Source organism: Rhynchophorus ferrugineus, unplaced genomic scaffold, assembly GCF_030347505.1.
Source record: "Rhynchophorus ferrugineus isolate W39M unplaced genomic scaffold, kcgeb_rfMv2 rfM4, whole genome shotgun sequence".
In the NCBI taxonomy this organism is placed as follows: domain Eukaryota; kingdom Metazoa; phylum Arthropoda; class Insecta; order Coleoptera; family Curculionidae; genus Rhynchophorus; species Rhynchophorus ferrugineus.
This window is the reverse complement of record NW_027472583.1, coordinates 27,319,176-27,337,089: the sequence shown is the minus strand read 5'-3', so window position 1 is coordinate 27,337,089 and position 17,914 is coordinate 27,319,176. Positions and strand designations below refer to the sequence as shown.

At 31.7% G+C, this 17,914-nt stretch overlaps 1 protein-coding gene across 9 annotated transcripts in view; it reads right to left on the bottom strand.

Moving 5' to 3' along the window:
* Nucleotides 1-17,914, bottom strand: part of kug (FAT atypical cadherin kugelei) — an 837,087-nt gene that overhangs the window by 37,060 nt on the left and 782,113 nt on the right. For 8 of the 9 annotated variants that reach the window (XR_013005376.1, XM_076401386.1, XM_076401385.1 and 5 more), the window contains 2 exons: nucleotides 11,154-11,309; nucleotides 1,277-1,393 (listed from right to left, as the gene is read on the bottom strand). Coding sequence is in view for 8 of the 9 variants with exons in the window: in XM_076401386.1 (XP_076257501.1) it covers nucleotides 1,277-1,393; nucleotides 11,154-11,309 (273 nt within the window). In the remaining variant the exon portion in view is untranslated. The remainder of the gene's footprint in view (nucleotides 1-1,276; nucleotides 1,394-11,153; nucleotides 11,310-17,914) is intronic. The other variant, XM_076401391.1, reaches the window with a different exon arrangement.

Sequence of the window (17,914 nt, the reverse complement as noted above, 5' to 3'; positions counted from 1 at the left end):
AAAAAGGGCAAAGCCTGGAGAATACAAAATATGTAGTATTACGATTTTCTCGACATGTTAGACTATTTATTTGTTTTTTATTTTTTAAATTATTTTTCTCAGCAGGATGCGACCTCCCTTAGACGTCTAAGGGGTTGTGTGGAAAAGTTGCATTTTAATTAACTACTTAAAGACATCTAACTGTTAGATTGTTGTTTTATATTATATCTCTTGTCGGAGAAAATCGATCTTAGAAATCTTGGGTTCATCATAGAATATCCATTTTTCGTCTTTAGTTATGATGTGATAATCCTGGTAATAATCCTTTCCTTTTTGCTTTTGAATCAGTTGTTTTGACTTAACATCTCTTTGTTTCAGTTCATAAAGTCCCACTTCGATTTCATTTCCTTTCCCAATTCATTTGCAAGTTTCCAATGGATGTCAATTGTAGGAAAAATTATTGATTCTGTTTCAATTGAATCGAATCCTCATCAAGTACTATCACCAATTTTTTGTTTTCGATTTTCATTTTTTGTCTGTCCAAATTGGGACTTGAAAGCTAAAATCATAATTTGGGACATTAAAATCACTGATGATCAGTTGGACCATTGTCAGCACACACTGCGATGCGCTTCAGCTATATTTTCTTATAATTATAGCAGAAAATTAAAAGTGCCTGTTAATGCCGCTTAGTTAACACAGAAATTAATATATTGAACACAGTAAAAATATTGGCTTTTGTACGAAACTCCAAAAAAGACCACATTAATGTGTAGTCTCGATAATAATGTGTGTTTCTGTAATAAAAATATTCTTTACAATTTAATTGAGAAAATTTTTCCGTATTTTTTTTTGTACAATGAATTGTACTTGACGTCTTCAGCAGTTTTTCACCTTTACATCAAAATTAGTTACCTTTTACCGGGGTTTATTCCCTTTTCCTCTGCGAGATAAAAATTCTTCGCTATAAGACGGGAGACACATTTAATATTATTAAAAAAAAAGAAAAAAAAAAGAGATACATAATATTAAACTAAGGGAATGAAATAAAAACTTAATGAGAGATGATATGCATGAAAATGACTGGGGTTAGTTATGAGCGGTGTGACCTTTTGCTACCCGCATGCAAAGTTCTTCAGCTCGAAAGATACACAGCAAAGGAATAGCGAAAATTATAAAAAGGAAACGATACCGAAAAAAAAACCTATTTCGTGACGAAACAGAACAAGCCTTTTAAATACATGCTGCATGCTTTGGTTACGATAGATGCATTCGTTTGGCGTACGGTTGTTCTTACCCGCAGCGCTGGATCTAAATCTTTAAAATCGTGCGGCTGGTGGCTTTCCCATGGCTCGAGTTCGAATGCTGCGTCCGCGCCCTCAAAATCGTCAACCAGGTAGTCCCTGGCGTCGTTCTAAATCAAATATAGTTGGCATTTTAGCTCGCTAATTACTAATATCACAACATATAGAAAGAAGAAATTGTAGAAAATCTACGTTGGAACTTTTGTTCCCATATTTTCACTTCCCTTTCTAATTTTATATATAATAATATTTTGCAGATTATTTTATCGTGTTTACATGTTATACTTGATGCTCTTGCATAAAAATATATACTACATACATATTATTGTTATTTTTTGTCAAAATTATAAATTATCATGAAATATTTACGATGGAAACAACAATTACGAAAAAGTAGTAAAGTTAAAATAAGTAAAGTAAGTTAAGTTAAAAGGTAAAATTTATCATAAATCTACTCAAAAATATAATTTTAGTTTTTTTTCAATTTTCTTTTCTATATAATCAATTGGAATTTTATGGCGAATTGACGGACACATTCTATTGTAACAACTTTCTATGTGATTTGGCAAGACCTCTCACCATGTTCATCTCATACGACACCAAGAATTTCGGGAAAAAAACGTGTTCAAAACATAAATTTTGAGTGAAATGTGAGGATGGAATGTCCGTGTAATCATCATGCAAAATCAGCAAACGATTCATGGTTTTGAGTTTCACTTCAAATCACTTGCGTTGTAAAAAATGACATAGTTTTTTGATTTCCTTCAAGCTAACCTTTTCATGTTCTTGGATGTTATTGCACAGACATATTTTTGGTAGTAAATTTTATTCATTTAATCGAAGGAAAATAAAGGAGAAAAACTCTTTAGCCATAGGCGCTTTTACATTTTGTTATTATATCAGTATTCATATCATTATTATCAGTTGTATTTAAGAATAATTATAGGTCATAAATACAAATAAAAATTTTGTATAAACAAAAAACCAACCAGAATATCCAATATATTTAAAATATAAACAATAAAAAGACCACTTTTCAATATTTTTACTACAAGATCAAACTAGTTTTGTGCTTATTATTGCTATATTAGTGCTATATTATTTAAAATAATTAGAGCAGCGTAAATGCAAAACGGAAAAACATATTTTAAATTTTGAATAATATTGAAGAAATTATAACACAAAATATATATTTTTTCTTCTTCAGAAGTCTTCTTTTCTTAGACGCTTTTCATGATAGCCTAGTACGTTTTTCTTTTATCGCCTAGATCAAATCAAAACGGGATTACGGAGCAGAAATTTTAATTTTGGAAAGAAAAAATTATAAGAAACCCTTGGTTAGTAGATACTATGTGTTATTGCGTTAAATTTGATAATAATTTCCATATTTATTATTTTTCATAATGTTTGTCATTTTCGACCCGTTTTCTTAGGGAAATGCTTTAACACGGCCAAATAATATTCTTTATTGACAGTATGTATGTCATGGATGCTTTAATTTATGACATCATCATAAATATTTTTGACAAATCTACAGTGAAGGTAACAATATATTTGAGATAATTATTGAAGTATTATCGTTGTTGTGTTGACTTGTATTGTAGTTGGTCATATGTTTAATTAAGCATGGTATTTAATCATAAAGTAAATGCAACACTTAGTATATCCCATATATTGAGGAAAGTTATTTTGAATGGAATAGAATAATGCTAGATTTGCGTGAAAACTTATCACATCTAGTCAGTGGTTTCATGAGAACGTAACTAAATTTTCATAATTAAATTAAGTTTAATTTTAAGATTTTAAAGACACAACAAGATCTATGTTAGATAGCAATGAAGCACAAACACTAGTGCGACTTAAAAAAATAATTAAAAAGATTTCATGAGAATTGAGTTTACCATTCTGATTGTGAATTACAACAAGAAACTATTGGACTCTTTAATATATAAGCTATTTGACATTATGAGGGCTGTTAAACACATTAAAACCGACCATGAGAACTACTTTGTGATCGCTACTAACACTATGAGTTTCATATAATTGTCATCGAATATAACTTTCAATGCTAGATAACCCAAAGTCTACAGAATCAAAGACTTGAACAACTAGCTGATTACTAGTTATATAAATGACTGGATTTGCTGGGTTGTAGTATTGATACCTCAAATATAGCTCCACTAAGTTTTTGTTAAAAGTAGACCGACCATCTAGTTGCTCGGTATGTAACATTTCTGAACTCTTAAGCACATCCTGACGAGCCTTACACTTCCTCGTTAGACATTGGCTGAAACTTGTAGATGATTTCTAATATTGTCTAAAATTGAATAGAATCAAAAGAATGATAATATTCCTAGAAGTTTTAAACTTGGCTGACCAAATTACTGTTATATACTGTAACCAATTAATTTTATTGAAATTTAGTTACACTGTCAATAACTGTTATAAATAAATTTGTAATCCATATGTTGGTCCTGGAAAGTTCAAGAGGTTGACAAGTCTTCACAAATAGTTTTTGTCAAATTGAAAACATAAGTGTTTCTTTTAGAATTTTTTAGAACGTTTTTTCATTTTTGTTTTCATAAATTTCCATTTCATTTCCTCGAACTCACTGAACAATCTAATATGAGTAAAATGCGTGTTTTGATGTTTATGGTATTAACTGAAACTGGTCATGATTATATGAGCTTGTAATCTTAGGGGCCATTATCAAATTGTGCTCAAATGCTGATTAATATCAATCAATGTCCCTGTTTATGATGATGATTTTAGCAATAATTAGAGAATGTAAAACAAAAGACAAAACTTGATGATAAAAAACGATATTTTTTTGTGTTTATTTTAAATTTTAAAGATTTTCCTAGCAGTAACAGTACATTATCCATTTTTAATTGTTCTGTAAAATTAGGTATGTAATATTATTTATGGAGAAAATAAATATTAATATAGCTATCAAACTCAAATTTATTAAATATTCTTTTCAGGTTTGTTTAAATATTGTACAAACAAATATTAATAAAAATATCAACGTTCATATAAGTTTTATGTTCATTTAAATCGTGATTTTAATTTTAAACGAATTGAAATATTTTAAATTAAATGCTGAAATATTTAAACATTTTTCTAGTAAACTGATTCTGCAATATAGAACTTTTAGTACAAAATAATTCAATATAAATATATAAAATAAAATCAATAAATGTTGATTCAGGAGTAGAACAAATATTAGACATTTGTAGCAGTAAAAATCATATTTATCGACGGTCACTTTTTGATAACAGTCTCAATGAAATATATCTATTGCAAATGAATTTTGAAAGACTACAGCTAAATAAAAAGTGGTATATAATTGATGCGCTTCAGGCACGTGTAGTTCGAATAAATTTTATATTTATTATATATATTTTGTTATATTTTAAGTTGTTTATTTGGTTACTCAAAATAGTGAAATCTGATGTAATTCATAAAACCAACAAGAACATTTTAATTGGTAATAAAAGATGAAATAAATAAATAGTAACGGCTGAGACGATATCTTTTTATGGAGTTTATGATTATATACCACTTAAAACTACATATAAAAACAAATGAATTATTTCTCTAAAGTCAATAACTTGGCCAATTTTATAGTACTATTATTGTAAGAACACTTAAGCCCACTTATGGTTTCATTCATTTTCTATTATATTATATACAGGATGGACTAAGAATTAAAATGTAACTATATTGAACCAATATAACATAGTGATAGATAATCTTAACTATAAGCAAAATACTGCAGACGCCCGATAATGTAAATACCCTATAATGAAAATTTTGCGTTAATGTAAACACAAAATTTGTACCTTCGCAAATTAAGGGCGACTAAAATTGGAAATTCTTTTCTTCTAACTAAAAATATTTGTCGCTCTTGAAATATTTGTTTAGTTTATTTTAAATATATGAATATGTGTTATAAAATGTAACTATTACGGGCTTGGCTCTCGCACTCATGTGCAAGGACAATCTGTTTTAAGACTGGCTGAATGGTGAAAGAGTGAGATGGGTTTGGTCTGTCTTCTAAGTGATAAAAATCCTCAGTGTTGCTTTGTATCGCTGTTCAACAAGCCTCTTCTTTCCTTTAAATAAAATAGTTTTCCAAGTAAATTAATAGTTTTTGTGTTTAAAACTTTTTACCATTCGATAAATAGCGCAGTCGGTAGGATTTCTGGCTAAAGTTGGATTGTCAATTGTTCCGCAGTCACTCGACTGATTTCTCGGTGTAGTTAGGTGGAGTTCGGGCAAAAATATCCCAACTGAAGCTGTAAGGTGACTGAAGGTGTACAAAGACTCCTAACCATAAATTACTACAAGAGATATTCAAGCTTTGAAAAATACCCCTAGTCCGTAGACACGTTTCGGCACATGCATCACAGTTTAACTGCTGTGAATTAACACAGTTTACTAGAATTTGGACAGAAGCTTGCAGTTCAGGGTGAACGACCACCAAGGGCGGATTGTAGTAGCTCAGTTTTTCAGCCATGAAATCTTTAAAACTTGGAAATTTATACCGTAGAGGATTAGCATGGAAATTTAAGTAAAAATAGTGCCATTTCGAAGATCTGGCGGACAAAGGTACAATCGATACACAATTTTACAATAACTATCTGTCCAGCTATCCAGATGGCGTTTCTTTAGGAAGGAGGCGTTATATCGAGGCCCTGCCCCTGGCGGCTATGTGCAAGGACCATGTGTTTTAAGACGGACTGTGTCGCTTTATATCGCCGTTCAACAAGTCGTTTATTTTAATCAAACGTTTATTATTTAAATCTTAAATAACTTTCGTTAATGTAAACATTTTGATAATGTGATTTATACGTGAATTAGAGTCTCCTTTTTTACCAACGAGGATTTATCTGGACTGGACCTACTATTTAATGTGGTCTTCGAACCGCCGTTTTTGTCATTAAGCCTGCCGATTAGCGAGTGAATAACTTGGATATAATCCCAGTCTTACCCAGCCGGTTTAATGGCATGATTGAGATCATTTTCCTTGTCGGATTTTGCATTCTTGATAAGGACAATCACAAATGTTCAACAATTACAAAGATACATTTACGATCATGCCAAATTCCATAAAAAAATTGTACGCTACAGGTCATTAAGAAAAGGTTTACTTTGGAAGGCACATTGTTTATGTCGTATCTAGAACAACGTATCGAATATCAAAATAACAATATTTATTATATTCCCGACTATAACGCAAAAGTGCCCAAGTTCGAATGGGAGACTGTTAAGCCATACGCTAGAGTTCTTGCGCCCGCTGTTTTCGAATTGGCGTCATCGAAAGAGCGGCGGTGCCGAATGCGAAAGCCAGGCGGGCCGCTTTAATTTATGTAATTAATACTATTAAGAGCGGGCGAACGGATCTTGCGTAACGGGCCTGGAATTCGCGAATAATGAAATAACAATTAAATAGCATAGGTGCTTACGCCGTTTCATCGAATTAATTGCCGAAATTTCGTTATGCAGAATTACGGGGGAACAACACAACGACCAATTATCGGTGTACTTCATTATTAATAATGGCGCCTGTTATTTTCTTATAATTTTCCGCCAGGCCAACGGTCCTAATTAAAATGTTAACAACCGTAGAAAGTAACACCTATCCTAACGCCTCGAAAGTACGTAGAATAGTTAATGTTACGATTAATGTCTTCTTAAACTTGTTATTTATCCATTGTTTTAATCAAATAGGTGATTCATATTTTTTTGTTTAAATTATTTATCAAGTGAACATATACATATACATAATATATAAATTTAAAAAAGTATTATAACTAGTGTTGGAAACTATGGACTCTTTAGTAATTGACTGGTTTTAACTATCGACTTTTTAATCTGACTACTTTCAGACACTTAAATGATATATTATTACATAATTATTTTCAGCTATGAACCAAAGAAATCTTTGCACGTGCAAATCATGTAGAATCAGACCGCACAAGCACTAATAACAATAAATATTTATTTTTATGCAAAAGCTTACTAGAAGGAACATGTAAAAAGAAAAAGAAAGAACTGGAGTTAAAATATAGGAAAATGTATGGGTTAATTGGAAGAAAATCACAATTAACAGTAGATAAAATAAATTACTATTATACAAGCAAGTGTTGAAACCTATATGGACATACGGATTTGAACTGTAGGGATTTTCTGCGAAATGTAATATAAATAAAATACAAGTTTTTCAGACAAAAGCCTTGAGAAGTATTGTAAGTGCATCCAGATACTACAGGACTTACACAGAGACCTTCAGGTACCGACTGAAACAGTCGTTACTAGTTTTTAACATTCCGACTTTGCTATCCTAGCATTAACCTGTAAGCTGATGAACATTTGTTTAAAAAAAATACAATGTATATTAATATAAAGCTTTTGGGAACTTAAGAATAGTAAAATTATTTTGACTGACTTTTTCAATTTGCTAAGTCTTTTGATGTTTATTCAAGTCTCTTGAATGTTAAAACTTTCATTGAAGCATGTACAAATAATAATTTAAAAATATTCCTAATTAATTAAATAGTTCATTATTCATTCAGGGGTTATTATTACATTCCTCTTTCTCTTCTTCTCTATTTCTTTCAAAATTACGAAAAGGAATACGCACAATCTCCGCCTCACTTAATAATTGGCATAATTGAAAAAACAATAACATCCGTAAGTACACTTCCGATGAAACAGAAATAAACCAGTTACTTTCTAAATATTAAAATACGATGAAACATATTTGGTATCATTATTCCATTTTTTTGTAAATAAAAAATAAAAAAGTAACACTAAGGTATAAAACTAAATTTTTACTGCCACTTGCTGATTTAAAATTCTTTAAAATGAACTTAACTCTACGGCACGGAGATCCAAGCAATTATCTTCGTCTATTACTCTCTCAAAATTAATACGAAAGGAAATTCGTAAATCTCCGTCTGTCACATCACGAATAGAAAAAACAGTCGAAATGTGTATTTAATTGAAATAGTAAATATTATTTTCAGTCGACTAATTTTCTGACTATCGATTAGTTCGACTTACTCTTCTTTTAGATTTTTAGACTTATACTTCGTTTTTAGTCGATAGCCCCCAACACTAATTATAACATTAAGTGAATATAAAGTTATTTTTAACAAAAGTATTTTTTAAATATTTTAATATATTTTATATCTACTAAGATTCATCTGTACACACATTCACAGTCCCCGGCATCAAACGACTAACCAGTGACCAACTTAGAGACCAGCTCAGAAGAGATTCGGTCTTACCTGGCCTCGTTAGTGGAGTGACTGAGACGGCTATTCCTTTTAGGATTTTATACTGTTGTTTAGGTATATTTACAGTTACAATCACAAACATAAAATAGATCGATATCCTCGGGGTTCGAACTCTATACCCTCGACGGTCAGAGCAGTAAGAAGATAATCCCGTCGCCTTTTACCCTGTGACTACCAAGCCGGCTTTAGTTCTATATTAAAATTGATCTTCTAGACCAACCATTAATATATTTCTAGCAATTATTAGTTAATATTCAATATAGTTCATTCAAAGATAAGCTAATATTCGTAGCGATGAAATAATCCTGGTCCTCTGATCAGACTAATTATCTGATAGTTTCGTGAGATTGGTGTATTCTGGCCCTTCTTTTGTAAGTTGGCGTTTGTTTTGAATGGTAGTGTCATTAGTCAGTAGTGTAAGCTTTGACACTATTCGTACTGCTGTCCAAGACGATTTGTCTTCTCCATCAACAAGTTTCGACTAAGATCTGCTTGAGTTGCGTGGTTTGCAAACTTGCTTCAAATTTAGGATTATTTTTTCCAATTATTTTTTCTTTAAATTTTAAGTCTTCAGTATTGTGATCAAGAATAAGAAATAGCAGGAAAAATATTCAGGAATTGCATGTTCAAGGAGAAATGGATGCAATACTGATATTTGACTTTTGCCAAATTATAAATAGAGCAAATTCATAGCTCGTTTTCCTTTTTGAACCACTTGCATAATATTACTACACCATTATTGCAACACATAGGTGGAGCTCATGGCTTATTTTTATCTCTACATTCTAAATTAAAAATTATCTTTTGAGAACTCCACTTGCAAAAAGTGTATTTTCCATTGGTATATTTTCACATGTCAATCGAAAAGTCCCCGGCCTACCATAATAAAACACATTTTTTTAGCAAAATTAGTATTTTTTATTCAACATAATTCCCTTCAAGGGTGATACCCTGATTATAGCGACCCTCCAACTCCAATGCCATTTTTGTAGTACGATTTGTCTTTTGATTCAAAATAGGCCCCAGTTTCGGTCACCTCTTCATTCGATGAAAATTTCTTCCCAGAGAGCATTCTTTTGAGATCTGAGAACAGGAAATAGTCGCTGGTGGCCAGATCTGGTGGCTGGCCAGATCTTGTGGCTCATCCACCAGCAATTCGAAGCCCAATTCATGGATTTTTGCCATCGTTTTCACTGACCTGTGACACGGTGCATTGTCTTGGTGAAGCATTACATTCTTTTCTTCAAATGCGGCCGTTTTTCGGCGATTTCGTCCTTCAGACGGTCCAATAACACGATGTAATAGTCGCTGTTGATGGTCCTTCCTTATTCAAGGTAGTCAATGAAAATTATTCCATTCGCATCCCAAAATACAGATGCCATAACCTTGCCAGCCGACTGTTGCCTTTTCCCACGCTTTGGAGCGGGTTGATCGTGTGCAGTCCACTCGGATGACTGTCGATTGGACTCCGTAGTGAAATGATGGAGCCATGTTTCATACATTGTCACATATCGACGCAAAAATTCGGGTTTATTACGCTTGATCATCTTCAAACACTGCTCCGAATCATCAACTCGTTGTTTTTGGTACGTCAGCTCGCGCGTCACCCACTTTGTACAGAGCTTTCTTATACCCAAATATTCATGAATGATATGATGTACACGTTCAGTTGATATCTTTAGAGTGTCTGATATTTCATTCAGTTTCAATTTACGGTCATTCATAATCATTTTGTGGATTATTTAAATGTTTTAGTCGGTAACAACCTCTTTTGGGCGTCGATTGCGTCCACCGTCTTCTCGGTGCTCATTTCACCACGTCTAAACTTAGCATACCAATCCTTGATGGCTGATCTTCCTGGAGCAGTGTCCGGAGACCCGCTATCAAGTTTTCGCTTAAATTGTATTTTTTCCTTTCAAAAAGCAATATTTTTCAACACGCGAAATTCCTTTTTATCCATTTTTTTTCACAATAACAAAAGTTGCTTCACGCAAAATGCTATAATTCACAAACTAATGATCCGACAGCTGTCAAATTTATACACGCATCTCTTGACGGTTAGGGCTAACTAAAAAACAGATGGATTTAATTCTAGTATCGCCATCTATGTGTCAAGCCGGGGACTTTTCAATTGAACTGTTAAGTATAGTTTTTCACTTCAATGGATACATTTAACTATATATATTATTTAGTTATGCGGTGTAATCGTTAAACTAAATAATGAGGAAGATATATATTAATAATCGAAATAGAAATCGTTAAAATGTAAACATTTTTTTTTAAATGTTATAATAATCGTTAAAATGTAAAAACTGACTTTTCCACTTTTTATGGAAATTTAAATAATGTTCATTTTCGATTGTGTGGTATGGATCTTTGGTTCGTAAGTTTCCTAGACTTTATTTGCTTTGTATCTTGTAATGCTGATACTGTCTCAATCAGCATCAAAATATTGGTATATAAGTAAGTTATTTATAATTTAGTTTATTCATGTTTAAAACTGGAAGACTAATTTTCCTATTCGATTTGTGTGGCATTCAAACAAGTGAGACATAAAGGTTACCTGGAACATGGCACGATTATAATTCCCTGTAGATGGTATCACTACGCTATATGATATCTGTTCGAATTCGGGAGCGTTGTCGTTAATATCTTCCACCTTCACCACCACCCTGGTGATGGACGAAAGAGGTGGGTCGCCATTATCGGCTATCATAACCTGCAACAAAGAAATTAATGTTATACATGTAATTATAATTAAGCAATTCAAAAAAATATACGAAGAAATAAATATGAGAGGGACTTCTAATTATTAACTAACGCCAAAAAGGAGGAGGTTCTATTAATGAATGTTCATCGATTTCACCGTCAATTGTGGACCGATTTACAAAAATTTTTTTATCGGGTGCACTTCCGAGGTGGTCCCGTTGGAAACAAGAACCAAGTTCTGATGGTGGAAACCGGGAAAATCGTGAGAAACCCTCAAATTTTAAAGGTACGTAAATATTTCCACATATTTGTATATAATGTTATTGCTGAGCTGATGTGACGGAAGACACAATTACTCAACGGTTAGGAATTAGAGGATATTTCTTTAAATATTATGGGGATGTACAGACAACTAATTGAAGTTATTATAATGGGATACTAAATATACTTTGAAGTTATTTAGGAAAGCTGATAATTAAAGCAGGAACCGAGTCGCTATACTGTTCAGGCGTTTTTAGTAAGGGTTTGTTTACCAAAGCCGTTCAGCTTGCTTTTTAAGTGCAAACTATATCATGTGGGAAGCCATAGAAATATAACTGGCAACTGCCTCTACGGTTAGTGCGTTCAGCTCATACGCGAAAGTCGCAGGTTTGATTCCCGGCGGGCCCAACGGCTTTTTGTTGGTTTTCTAGTTAAGTTAGAACATTTGTCAAATCACCTCTAATCGTTCTTTATTTTCAATCATTGTTTCTTTATTCCTATTTATCCTTATAGAATACTTACTTTGCAAAATAATATAACTACTAATAACTGCATAATTTATTAAGCAAATATCTTTATATATCATATATATATATATATATATATATATATATATATATATATATATATATATATATATATATATATATATATATATAATTAATATATCTTTTATATTTAAATTGAACCGACTTCAGAAAATAGATACCTATTTATTTTTTGAAGTCGGATCAATTTTTTTTAAATATTTTGATTTTTCTATCAATTCTCAGGAATATTCATGAAAATGGATGATGCTGCTCACTCAAACCATGTGGTATCAATTTGTACAATTAATATGAGTAGCTGAGCTACGAGTTTTATGAATATCCAGTTTTTTTCTTGTGATTCTGGTAACATCGATTTTTCATCATCAATGACTTTCCGATAGTATGGTAACAATATTCGTCCATTTTTATTCTTGTGCAATCATGTATTTAATCATCTGATAACTGTTGTTTTACTGTTGTTTATTCAATAATTTAGAATTTTAATATATCAATAATTTATTTTGAGTTTGTTAGAAATATCTATCGAGATAATAATCGATAGTAATTCCTAATCCTTTTCAAACTTTCTCGACAAAACAAGAACTTATTTTTCAGAAAGTACCATTTCTTGATATTACTTTTTAATTGATAATATATGTTTAGTGTAAGTTTCTGTCAGTATCTGATTACGTTTTTGAAATAAGGTGGAAATGTAAAAAGTGAAAAAAAAAAGGAAAAATGTTATTTTTTATGCCTCCACGGGTGTTATATGCTGGCGTAGTCTTTCGGGTTTATATCTGGAGAGTGTGAGAGAGAGAGAGAGTAGGGACTGATACAGTGGGTAGGATTACGGACAGATCATAAGGATATTACTCTTTTGAATTCATTCAATTAACCAGACTCATTTTATTTATCAAGAAAAGAAGACAGGTACAGGTAAAAGAAGCCTTCTTTGAAATACTTTAGTGGAGCTAGGGCAAAAGTACCATACTTCAAGCTATAAGGTTGTTGCTTAGGGTGTAAAGCATCGATTGGGTGGACCGTTCAGGGTATATTAGTATTACATATTTACATTACTTTTTCATATTTTCCATTCTACATTTAGTCCTTCTGATATTAATTTTTTGGCATATACATCTTCGATTTGCTATTAAAAATAGTTGATCTGCTCGGATGCCATTAATTTATTACCTAAGACGATTTCTGCCAATTTTTGTCACCCTCCCCTCTATGTAATAAGAAATAAGAACATTGTCCCCCCCCTCGTTGTTTAATATTTATCACGTAACACATTTGGTGTGTTTTAATTTTATATTTTTAAAAAGGAACACTTTTTAGGAAAGTAATAATCAACTTTGGTTATATTTTAAAATATAATCTTAGCTTTACACATTTTTGTAGTCCTAAGTAAGAACTAACCCGTAAAAAAAATAAGACCTGGTCGAATGAATAGCTAATTACGACAATAGTGGAAAAGTACAATAAAATACAATAATAAGTAAAGACTAAGTTAAAATAAAATAATAATAAAATTAAATTATAAGATTTAATGACGTCAAAACGTACATTTATTTGGAAACGCAAGTATAATTTTCCACATAAAATCACGAGAAGTTACTCTGTTAATATTAGGGCAAAGTAGCGACCCTTTACACCGAAACAATATACAGATTTAAAGCTGTTGTAGGCCGGCAAAGTTCTCATTCTTGGGCAAATCATAACGGTCCAATTAGCGAGATGGTTCTGACCATCCCTTCCAGTCAAGTTGACGGAACCGAAACGTAAAGCTCGTCGCTTACTCGTCAAGAAACTTTGGCCGTGTCCCTTAATTTAACGTCTTTCTTTTGCGCACAAAACGGATAAATTATCCAAGTTTGGCTCGAAGGTTCAAAAGCAAAGATAATGAAAACGTCTTTAATTTTAGTTTAAGTATGTTACATAACAATATTTATAAAATATTATATTTAATTTTAAAGGAGTTAGTATTAACAATACATTCATAAGCATGCCAATTTAAAAAATCATTTTCTACTACTTCTCATTTTTCTGGCAATATGGCGATACTCTATTGAAAGAATGATGTTGGTTTGGTATAAATCCAATTTGCGATCCATTTCAGCACAATTTGTTTCGAAACCGTTTGTAAGCCAGACAAATCATGATACATTGTTCTGAAGAAAGGGTAATGAGAAGGTATTATAATCCTGTCGCATGTAAAGATCTGGAAACAGTTGATTCATTAACTGCTAAGCTATTTAAAAATTTGAGATTCATCCAATAAATCCTGCTATTTATTGTCTTAGAACATTTTTGGTCTTCTTTCCAGACCATTCATTTTTATTGATTATTAAATCACCACTTTTAAATCGTAGAAACTAAATCCGACACTCCGAAAAGTTCTTAAGCATACTCCTTCAAATCATTGAAAATTAACTACTAATAAACACTAATACTAAATGGGGAAAGAAATAAGTAGAGAAATGTCAAAACAACCAAATTTAACAGTTAGGATGTACTTTTTAACAGTTTTTTTTATATTAATACACTGTACTCTAATAAGTAGATCCCTGATCAAAATAGACGAAGCACCTAATATTATATTTGTTATTTCTCTTCGGCTAAGTACATCAACATATCACTTTATATTCTGTTATTTTGATTTATCCATTTTGTAATATTTCTTTTTTATTGCCACTACGGTTCGTAATATTCATCATTCTACTACTTTTAATTTACTTTCATCATTCTTTGTGATTAACATGTCGTCATCAATATCAGTTTTATTATTTTTGTTTCCTCTTTTTTATTTTCAGTTCTATGTTTTCTAATTTTATAATCTTCATTTGAGTATTACATTATAACTCAGTTATCTGTTCATGCTAACAGGGAAAAAGTAAAATGATACCTAATAAAAAGTAAGGCCTAATATCTTATGAGATTTATATCTTCCAATCTTGGCCAACAAAAACTTAGATACTATTAAACTGTAGGAGGAGAATATTTTTAGTTTAATAATAAAAAAGGTAATTTGTCATTATAATTTATTATATTGTTTTTTAACATATTTTTGTTCATGAGCTATAGTTTTGCATGCGTTTGAATCATTTATCAAGTAGTTTTTTTTCCATTGGTCTCAGATATCTCTAAAGCATGTTTTTGTAACGTACATCCTGTCAGTGAATATATTGCTTCATTTCATTTCACATCACAATTCATTTTTAAAATATGATTCGTGTAGATTAAAAATATGAGATTTTGAGAACACAACACAGTACTTAAATGATGAAAATGATGAATAAAGCTAATTAAAAATATTCGATTAATATTTTTCAATTAAAAAGCGAAATATTGCCTCACAGCACTTATTGTTGCCTCTATAACTAATTATTTTTAATTATTATTAACTGATTAAATTTAACAAAAGTTTCTTGAAACGTGTGAAATGTCTTGGATCTGAATAGTCTTACTGAATACATTTAATTCAATGATTTACAGATTAAAGTACAATTATTAATGATTATGAAGTAGATGGTTCAAATTTGTTAATCAAGTGATGAATTATTGACTCAACATCATGATTTTTTGCACACACATAACACACCTTGCTTGTATTAATTACATATTTATATAATATAGTTTAATAATATGTAGCTGTGCGATCTGTAACACTGTAACACTCTTAATTTAACACCTAATAGCTACATCAACATATAGAGCGGAATCACATCTTGGGCGCCTTTTTTGACCAAATTGACCAAATGGAACCTAAATTATTTAAACTACTTATATATTTAAGTTCAACTTCTTTCAAGGATTCTAGTTTCGGGTGTAAAATTTGGTGTTTATAGAAAAATATCTCAGCCTTTAATTTAAATTACTATACTAGAGTTATTTTATTCGTAACAGATGGGCTGAAAAGTCCCGGGCGTAACACATAGGCGCCGCTGGTCGTAGAGATATCGATGATACAGAACGCAGTGGACGCCCAAATAAGGTGGTAACATCAGAGAACATCAAAAAAACCCACAAAATCATTTTGAATGATCGAAAAGTGAAGTTGGGTGAGTTACATAACATAGCGTAGGAATGTTCGTCGGGTCGGTCAGTCGGTCGAAATGTGTGGCTGCCGCTGCAATTATTTGTCAGAACACTCTCTACTATTTTTGGAAGGAATTTGCACGAGAACTGAAAACACTGGTTGAAGAAATACTGTTTATTTTAATATTAAATTATACATGTGGTCGACGGGAGAATTGAGAGGATATTAGGTTAGGTAGAGGAAGTACGGTAGCGCTGTGGAAGTGGTACTATTACAAGAAAAGAAAAGAGAGCGAGACGTCGTCGTGATGGTCTTTTATAGCCTGGAACTGCATGGTACTAATCCACTGGCGTTGCCAACCTTTGTACTTGTTGATGAATTCGTGGTGGCCTAAAGGGTCGTGGCGGTCGCCACAATAGTAAAGATATCAAATGGACGTGTTGGTTTTATGTTGCATGAGCTTTTGACTATGAGAAAGCTCTGTTCAAAATGGGTGCGTTTGCTCACTGTTGACCAAAAACAAGAACTTGCTGATGATTCTCCGGAATTTTTCGTCGACATGTGACAATAGATAAAACGTGGGTCCATTACTTCTCTCCGGAATCAAAAGGATCGTCATTTGAGTGGACAGCAACTGGTGACAGGCCTGTTTTAAGAAGATATTTTAAAAAGATTTGCAAAAGATAAATCGTTCTACAAAAGGGGACAAACACTCAATGCGTGACTCTTGATGGAGATTACGTTGATAAATAAAGCCAATTTTGAACAAGAAAACATGTTCTTGTTACACTCGGGTCTTTTCAGCTCATGCGTTATTTATTCTCTAAAAGTCTTCCTATATATTAACTTTTTAAATATCAGAACATCGTATCTAAAATTGTAAAGAACAACAGTCGCCTCGCACAAAGAAAAACAAGAGCAGTCCCCTGTTTAGTTAAGCAGTATAAACAGGCGGTCGGAAAATAACTTAAACTGTCTGTCCAATAGCTGATGTAACGGCTTTATGAATATGTATTTTTCCAAGTGATTATATGGAATATTCTCGGGGTTAAAAGCGTTTAACAGATATGCAGATACGGATTAAATGCTGGGCCCTATTCGACCGTACGACATACGAACATGACAACTTTTTAATTTTTCGACAGGGTGCTATCAATTAATTCGACAATAGCGCCGAGGGGTATCGAGTAAATAAACAAGGTCCAATGGTCGTTTAGCCAGTGAAATTTGACAATCTGTTAACAGGAAATTTTTTTTTTAAATAATAAGCAAAAATATAGACGTTTTACTATCAATATTTTTTGGATTGTCTTTATTTTAATTTATATTTTAAATTTAGTTTAAACACATGATGTAAGTGCAATAGGAAAACTTAAATAACGCATATTACCGACAATTTCCGTAATTATCATCTACACAACGCATGTATTTTGCTCAAATATCCATATTTTTTGATAATTTGATATACGAGGGCTATATTTATTTTAAATATAGTACGCTCCATAGTCTTCTTTCATAGTTTAAAAGTTTTTAGTCATTTGTATTTTTAGGAATGCCATTAAAATAATATTTAATGATAATAATGACATTTTTTCTTATTGAAAATATTTCTTTCGCAAATATTGGTTTGCAACATAGTTCTAATAGTATTATAACATATGTATAATAGTAAGGCGGCTGTTTCGTAAGAGTGATTTTCTTTTCAAGCTGGCAAACATACCATTTAGTATTAACTGTCTTTAGTATAATCGATTACCAGTTATTATATTTTCTGATTTAACCGCG